Source organism: Rattus norvegicus, chromosome 4 (genome assembly GCF_021556685.1).
Source record: "Rattus norvegicus strain SHRSP/BbbUtx chromosome 4, alternate assembly SHRSP_T2T, whole genome shotgun sequence".
NCBI classification, from domain to species: Eukaryota; Metazoa; Chordata; class Mammalia; order Rodentia; family Muridae; genus Rattus; species Rattus norvegicus.
Window position 1 is genome coordinate 151,618,931 of NC_141537.1, and position 9,003 is coordinate 151,627,933.

General features: G+C 42.4%; 1 protein-coding gene across 2 annotated transcripts; it reads left to right on the forward strand.

The window, feature by feature from the left end:
• The first annotated feature begins 838 nt into the window (after window positions 1–838).
• Window positions 839–8,489, forward strand: Or13a1 (olfactory receptor family 13 subfamily A member 1). Of its 2 annotated transcripts, XM_087658401.1 has the most exons (2): window positions 839–852; window positions 7,568–8,489. In XM_087658401.1, the coding sequence occupies exons 1-2, from the start codon at window positions 839–841 to the stop codon at window positions 8,487–8,489; spliced, it is 936 nt and encodes a 311-aa protein (XP_087514527.1).
• The last annotated feature ends 514 nt before the right edge of the window (window positions 8,490–9,003 follow it).

Consider the following 9,003-nt stretch of genomic DNA (forward strand, 5'->3'; position numbering starts at 1 on the left):
AAACTTGTACAACCATTATGGAAATCAATATGGAGATTCCTTAGAAAGTTGATGTGATGCTTGGCCAAGGGAATGGCACTATTAGAGGGCATAGCCCTGTTGGATTAGGTGTGTCACTGTGAGTATGGGCTTTAAGACCCTCATACTAGCTGCCTGGAAACCAATATTCTGCTAGAAGCATTCAGATGAAGATATAGAACTCTCGGTTCTGCCTGCACCATGCCTTCCTGGATGCTGCCATGCTCTTGCCTTGATGATAATGGACTGAGCTTCTGAACCTGTAAGCCAGTCCCAATTAAATGTCTTTATAAGACTTGCCTTGGTCATGGTGTTTGTTCACATTAGTAAAACCCTGACTATGACAGTTGGGAACTGATCCACCTCAAGGTCTAGCTAGTCCACTTTTGTGCATATATGCAAAGGACACCTCATCCCACCACAAGGACACTTGGTCAACCATGTTTATTGTAGCTCTAGCAATAATAGCTAGCAGCAGGAAACAACCTAGATGTCCCTAAACAGAAGAATGGATAATACGCTACAAAATGGAGTATTACTCAGTTAAGTCTACTTAATGTACAATTACCATATCCTGTGTGACTCAAGGGATTTGACTTATTCGGTGAGGAAACAAAGAAAGGATAAACACAGGGACACAGAAAAGATAGGATCTGTGTGCAGAGCTATCTGATGAAGAAGCTGCAGCACTCTGGGAACTCAGCATGCTTATTATAGACATCTGAACATGGAGTCAGGGTTATTGCATAAAGTGAAGAAGGATGTGTGGTTTATGGCACTCAGCTGAACAATGGGGGCAGGTTTAGCCATCAATAAGCTAATGCTCGTCAGGCTGTAACCATCCAGGATGAGAATACTAGAGTGGACATTTTCTCACTCACATGGGCCAGGAAGGGAGACTTTGGCATTTCCCATGGATCTAAGATGTCCTTGACATGGCCCTGCCCATGTCAATAGCAGACATTTACTAAGGACTTTGCTTACTTAGCGCTTCCTCTGCTCTTCACATATCTCTCTTTCTTACTTCTCAGATGTTCAGGATGAACCTTCAGGTTTAGTCCAGAAGCTGTTTACTGCAATGTCCAAAATCAGACTGCAAGGATGTTAAGAAGGACGATCAAATAGCCACTGTGCCAAATAAACACACAAGGAGTGTCTTAGCAAGGTAAAGGTATTGAAAACTCAACAGAATACAGGGAAATAAAGCTAACATTACCTGCTGTCTTCATTCCTACTTGGCTTTTATTGTGCTGGAGGAGAAAAGTAGTCATCAGCCTTACCCAGCTGCAAATTCCACAAGCAACATTGATGAGTGATCTGGCCAGACACACCTGATGGTGCAGTAGCAAGACAAATGTCATGGCTGTAACCAAACACTATCTGATTGGACTTAAGGCTCACTTCAGGAGATGGAACCCATATCTGGCACTTATCTTGACCAAAAACCCATAAATAGATTGTCCATGGTCTGTTGAGAAGAACCTACTACTGTTCTGTTTAATGGAATTCAAACGATTCCTAATGACTTATCACTATACCCATAGATTAATCTCTTTTGCGTTTATTTGGCACAGTGGCTATTTGATCTTCCTTCTTAACATCCTTACAGTCTGGTGTTGGGCATTGGAATAATTTGCTTCTGGACTAAACCTGAAGATCCATCCTGAACATCTGAGAAGTAAGAAAGAGAGAGAGAGATGTGAGGAGAAGAAGAGCTTCTTTATCCAGTGGGTAGTGAGTAACACAACTGTCTAAGGTCAGAGAATAAAAGATTGTGGAATACTCAAAAATAAACGGAACATCTACATTTCACCCCTCTTCCCTAGGCTTTGGTATCATTGCTGAAGGGTGAGCAGAAAGATTGTAAGAGTCATAGGTGGTGGATGAGAAAATAGTGTCCTCCAGACACAGCAGAGCAGTTGCATATATACACTCACAGAGGTTGTGTCAGCACACACAGACCTGTGTAAGACAAAACTCCTAGTATAGAAACAGTCTTCTCAGCTGAGAGGCCACTAACAATGGATAGCTTCTGGGAGAAGTCGACTCAGGTTGGTTTTTGTTGTTGTTGTTTTAAGAGTATAGCTCCTGGGAGGTGGGAAGTCCACATTCATGAGTATTTAGGTAGCACAAATTAGACCTGGTGAGTTAAGAAAAGAGGATGTCACAAAATAAAAGAAGAAAACTGTAGAAAAATGAAGATACTAGAAGGCATATCATGTCATGAATCTATAAATTAATATCACAAAATGGTTAAATTACCACTAGTGATCAATACATTTAGTGAAATCCCCATCAAAATCCCAATGTCATCCCTTTTTCAGTGAAACAGAGACAATAATCGTACAATTCATATGGAAGTGTGAAAGTCCGAATTGGCAAAATAATGCTAAAAAAAGAACCATGCTGACCTCAAGTTACATTACACAGCCATGGCAACATGACACAATACTTGAACAAAACTAAAAATATACATCAGTGGAATAGTTTAGAGGAACCAGAAATGAAACCACACAGCTACACCCATCTGACATAGTTTATTGACACAGGGTTTCATGTAGCACAAGCTGATCTTGAATTCACAATGTAGTTGTGGATGACCTTGACCACCTGACCCACCTGTCTCTAACTCCTGAGTGCTTTGATTACAGGTACATACCACCTTGCCCAGGAAGCCAATGGACCCTTGACAAAGTGTCAAAAGATGTTGGAAAAAGACTTTTCAACAAATGGTGCTGGGAAAACTGGATATCTACATGTAGAATTATGAAACGAGATCCCTATCTCTCACCCTGGTCAAAAATAATTCAAGATGTCTCAGTTCTCTTAATGCTTTGGATTTTTATATCTGAATACTTAACCCAGAGTTCTTGTAGAGGTCAGGAAGCTAGAAAAAAGGAGCAGTGGGGTAGGGGAAGGGGCAAGAGGAATGGGGCACAGAGGGGAGGGACATAGAGGCAAGGGGCAGTAGAACCCATGTGATCTAATTGTGCCACATCCCCAGCTTTGCTCCTACCCCACTGACTATGACCACAACCTTTGCTGTTTCCTTTCACAAACACTTCTTCCATCCCTTTATCAAAGATCTTGGGATAAACAATTGCACATTTAGTGAGATGATAAACATTTTGACATTACCATCTCAACTAAAGGTGCTAGTTTGAGGATGTCCCCTGTGAGGCTCATTGGTAGGTGCCGCTGGTTGCTGGGAAAAGTGAGAAGGCCTGGTCCTTGAGCAGTAATGCATAGGAGTTTGTAGCAAATAAACATCTTGAGGTACCTAAAATTCTAAAGCTATTAGTGCAAAACTGAAGATACAGTCACAGGAAAGGGCTTTTGGAAAAGGATGCCAATATAGCTCAGGAAATAAAGCCAAGAATTGACAAGTAGGACTTCCACAAAATTAAAAACAAATAACAACAACCACAGGGCAAAGGAAACAATGAGAACGAATAGCCCATGCAATGGGAGAAAATACTTTCTTAACTATAGCTCTACAGAAAATCAATATCTAGGTAATATAGAAGACTCAAATTACTAAATACTACAAAACCAAAAAATTCAATAAGTAAATGGGCTAATTAACAATCAACCCTGAAAAGATAACATACAAGGAACCAATAAACTTGAAAAAATACATTTTCTTAGCCATCAGAGAAATGCAAATTAAAACTACATTAAATGGCCACCAATAAAAGCATAAATAATAATAAGTGCAGGAGAAGACACAGGGAAAGGAAAACCCTTATGTGTTGTTGGTGGGAATACATATTAGTCCAAAGACTATGGAAATCAGTGTGGAAGTTCCTTAAAAACTTTCTAAGAACCATCCATAACATGCCTGGGGCTTTTATTGAAGGACTGTAAGTTGATGTACTACACACAAATTATACAATTATGTTTATGGCTGCATTAGTTGTAATAGCTATTATTGGGTAAACACAGGCTTCTATCAACAAATAAATGGATAAAGGAAATGTGGCATATATAGACAATGAAGTTTTATTCAAGCATCAAAAATAATGGAATTATTCAATTTTCAGGAAAGTGGCTAAAACTGACCATCATTTTATTGAGCAAATATATTCAAATCAAGAAAACAAAATGCCACATTTCTAAGTGTGAATAACTGAGCTTGGGTCTTCCCTGACCTCAATCCTCTGAGCTGGGACAGTGGGGATGTCCTGACATCTCCCACTGGGGCTTATATTCTGTTCCACACATTTGGCTTGAAGCCCAAATGGCACGTATGTGTCCACCAATGACAGCCAAACCCCAGCAAAGAGGGATTTAATTTAATTGCTCCTTCTGGGTCCATTTAAAGGAAAGGATGTTTCCCATAAACAGGGACAAATTTTACTAAAGATGAGCCTAAACGTCTTGGCAATATGAACTTATATAGGAGGACGAAAGCCCTCATTGCCTGCTGAGGATCTCAGTTCCACCTTGTCCCCAGCTGTGGTTGACAGAGAGAAAGTCAGACATGCATTGCATTTACTGCACAAGGGGGAAGATTATCAAGGTAATGGCGAGTATTTCAAGGACTGTTTGTTCCACGGGGTAAGATAAAACGGTGGGGAAAGTTTGACTTGTAACCCTGCCTGCTTGATATTAGTGAGTGCCATAGAAACAGCCTGTGTTTCCTTAGCTAAATGTATTTAGTTACATAGCACCAGTGGACATGGAAATGTTTCTCCATCTACCATCCTTACTGGTTGATCCAAAAATGTGGCAATGTTGCAAATGAGATGCTAATGAAGCTAAGAGTTTAAGGTTTGGACGCCACAGCACAACCAGAAAAATACCCATGCCGGTTGTTGACAGATGAACCTTTTTTTCTTGATTCTGCTTTAACATGTGCTAGGCTCTGTGTGGTGTCTGAGTGTGGCAGGAGTTTAAATCGCACGGCTGATTTCAGAAACCTTGCTCTTTCCATTCACTCCCTTCGTGATAATTCTGAGGCTTGATGAGAACTGAAGCCAATGGTCTGGAATCCTCACAGGAGAGCTAGTGTTGTGCCTTTCAGGAGAAGAGACTGGTGAGGTAGACCTCATGTCATTCTCATAGATGCTCTTGGTATCCTGATTCCGGACTTGCCCGTTGTCTAGCTGGACCAGGGCACTGCCCACCTTGCCGTAAAAAATCACTTCAAGTGGGTAGTTCTTTGTAGGGGAATCTGCTCTTTTAGTTTAAAGGGATTAGTTGAAACTACTCTATCCCTGTAAAGACCCTTTATTCATCAAAGACTTGTTTATTTTTTCTACCCTCACCTGAAGAAAGAGTCAGGCTCCAACTTTACTGTGTGGTGCTTTTCTTGGAGCTCAGTAACACGTGACCAATGAAGCACTCCACTGCTCTGCAAATGAAGGGAATGGGAGTGCTGGTCTCCTCCCAGTGTAGCTATGGCAACACACTCTGGCCAGTCTACAGTGTATGCTGTGGAGGGAACACGGTGGCTGGAAAAGCCAGTGTGTAAAAATTTCAGGGTAGAGGGCAGACACCTTGCAGTAGACCATCAAAGCCAGCAGTGCTCCCCTTTCACCCTAACTTTCTCAGCCTCAGCTTTTCTGTCTCCCTTGCTAATGAACAATTCACCCTCTGGGCAGTGGTGAGGAACTCATATCGTCACATATTTCTCTTGATCCAAATACATTAAGAAAAGGAATACTGTCCAGTCTTTTGTTCTCAAGCAAAAATGAAATCAGTGAAACAGGCGTATTGTGCTTATTTTATTCATGCAAACAATTGGGGTGTCCTGATCCTCAGATCCCAGGAAGATACGGAGATGAAAGGACGGCACGGTGGCCAGCACGGGCTTCATCCTGAGTCAGCCTGTTGCTGTATGCCATTGTGATGCCATGCTCTTCTGCTCAAAGGACACCTGTCATCTTTCAGAAGAGCACTAGACTTGTCTGTAGCTGATGCTTAGACATTTTGTGTAAGCCTTTAATATTTTGGGACAAATGCATCTCTAGAAGTTTGGCAAAAGATGCAGTTCTTAGCTTGAAAAGAACTATTCTTATCCTTTTAATGAGGAAGGGATTGAGAAGACAGAAGGTACAAATGTGGCACCCACTCTGGTTTCCTCCCCACTCACAGGGTGCAGAGCCTGGAGAATGAAACTGTGCTTGCTGTCACTGATACTAAGATTAGATGTTCTTTAGCATTGAAGAAACAAACATTGTTGAATGTCAGCACTTGGGGCGAAATCACACACGGGCACTTGGACCAACGTTAGGGAGCCAGCTTTGTAATCGAGTCAACAGCACCTGCACTGGGTCCTAGGACAAAAGTCAGTACTCAATCCTGAGGGTTCACAAAAGGGAGAGTCACCGTTTCTCACCAGGGAGGTGATGTTTGGAAAGAGGAACAGGTGACCCATTTGGCTTTTGAGGAGGAGGAGAACCTGGTGGCTGAGGAAGCTGTGGGATCTATCCCCTCTCCCTGCAACTGATGTGGCCTAGTGAATTTGCAGAGGGCTGGCTGTGGCAGTGGCTGTAGCTGTGACTGTGGCTTTGAGAGTTAAGACAGGTCAGAAGAGTTTACTGTAGAGGAAACTTCCAGAAGAAAGTTTACTGTATGGAGGTGTTTGGGCTGTCAGCAGTGAGGAGTCACTGAATTATTAGAAGGAGATTACCTGTAACACCTGCCTTTCAGAAAAGCTACTCTAGAGAAAAATCAGAAAACACATTAGCAAAAGCAATGAAGTGAGAACCATCCTGATCTATTATGCATAGCTCATTTTGCCTCCAGATATGCACACCAATGCCCCCTTATTAAATTTTTGTTCTTTAAATCTTAATGATTGTGCATATTATTTTTACATCTTCAATGTACTTAAGAAGAATCAGTAAGAGGCTGTCAGCACATCATTTTGAAAGTATCTAGTACTACATGGATATACAATGATAAATTCATCTTAAAGAGTACAGGTAGTTTTGTAATTTCCAGTCCTAAATTATTTTGTTCTGAGAAAATATTTTTAAATTTTATTTACTCAAGAAGATTTTTCAGAAAGGAAAGCATTGTTGGAAAACATATTTGTGTGTGTGTGTGTGTGTGTGTGTGTGTGTGCATGTGTGTGTTCATGTGTTCTGGTGCGTTTGTGTGTGCAGATACCCATGTGCCCATGTCCAAATGTATGTGGAGGCCCGGGAACAACTTTGGAGATTATTCCTCAAGCTCCATCTTCCTTGTTCGTTGGAGCCATGTGAATACTAAGTCCATCAACGTCCTAGGTTGATCAAGTCATGGATGACAGAGTGGATCTTTGATTCAGTTTGCATTTCTCTGAGGTAAACTGAGAATTAATGACTGTAATTGGTGACTTGCACTTATTTGTGTAACAGTGGAGTGTTTATCTTAGTGTACCCCAATAAAGCTGCATGTTATCACTCGTTCATGCCACGTTGTCTGGGAAGGAAACAAGGCAATGACATTTCTTAAGAAACCTTTCACTTCTCTTTCTTTTAGCCCTGAAAGCTTATGAAAATGTAGGTCCATAATCATCTACTAGTCTCTAACATCCTTCTCAGTCAAGGGCGATGAGAAACCAGACACTGGTAACAGAGTTCGTCCTTCAGGGCTTCTCTGAGCATCCGCAGTACCAGCTGCTCCTGTTTATCTGTTTCCTCTCTCTCTACTGCGTGGCCCTCTCAGGTAATGTCCTTATCATCTTGGCCATCACCTGCAACCCTGGGCTCCACACCCCCATGTATTTTTTCTTGTTCAATTTGGCTACCATGGATGTCATCTGTACCTCCTCCATTATGCCCAAGGCCCTGAAGGGTCTGGTGTCAAAGAGAAACCCTATCTCCTATGGTGGCTGCATGACCCAGCTCTATTTCCTTACATGGTCTGCTTCCTCAGAGTTGCTCCTCCTCACTGTCATGGCCTACGACCGTTATGCAGCCATCTGCCATCCTCTGCATTACAGCACCATGATGAGCAAAGCATTTTGCGGCGTGCTGGCTGCTGGAGTGTGGGCGCTTTGTGCTTTCAACACAGCCATTCACACAGGACTGATGACGCGCTTGAATTTCTGTGGTCCCAATGTCATTACGCACTTCTTCTGTGAGGTGCCTCCCCTGCTGCTTCTCTCCTGTAGCTCCACCTATGTGAACAGTGTCATGATTGTCTTGGCTGACGCCTTTTATGGCATATTGAACTTCCTGATGACCATCGTGTCGTATGGCTTCATCATCTCCAGCATCCTGAAGATGCGGACTTCAGAAGGGAAGCAGAAAGCCTTCTCTACCTGCTCTTCCCACCTCACTGTGGTGTGCATGTATTACACTGCTGTCTTTTATGCCTACATAAGCCCTGTCTCCAGCTATAACGCAGAGAAGAGCAAATTGGCTGGTGTGCTGTATACCATGCTGAGCCCCACGCTCAACCCTCTGATCTACACTTTGAGAAACAAGGAGGTCAAGGCAGCTCTCAGGAAAATTTTCCCTTTTCTCAGAAATTAAAATGTGATTCCCAAAGCTCTTCTCTTGGGCTTGTAGTTTCATTGTGCATTGGCTATCCCATGGGCATAGGGCAGGCTTGTTTGTGCACGGAAGGTTAGCAAGCTAACCTTTTCTGTCCACTGCAATGGTTTTGTAGATGACCTCAGAGTTCTGGTGACCTGCCATTGATTAATGGAAGAGTGTGGTTACATGTGAGCGCATACAACTCTGAGCCTGAGAAATGAGGTCTCTGTGTCTGAGTGATAGAGTTCTGTATTGTCAGGAAATGAAAAGCTTTCCATGAGAATAGATGTGCCCCATGAGCTTTAGTCTTACAGCTGTATGAAAATATCTTTCCTTTCTTCAGACATACAGCATCTGAAGAATGTACATCTTCAGACGTACAGAAGTGGGAATTACACTTAGAATCGAAGTGCATGAGCCTCTGACAGACTTAGGTGGTGTGTGATTGACAGACCCCATAGCAGTTTGAGGATTGTTGGATAATTGCTTCAGGTGACCTCTGGTCTCCAAG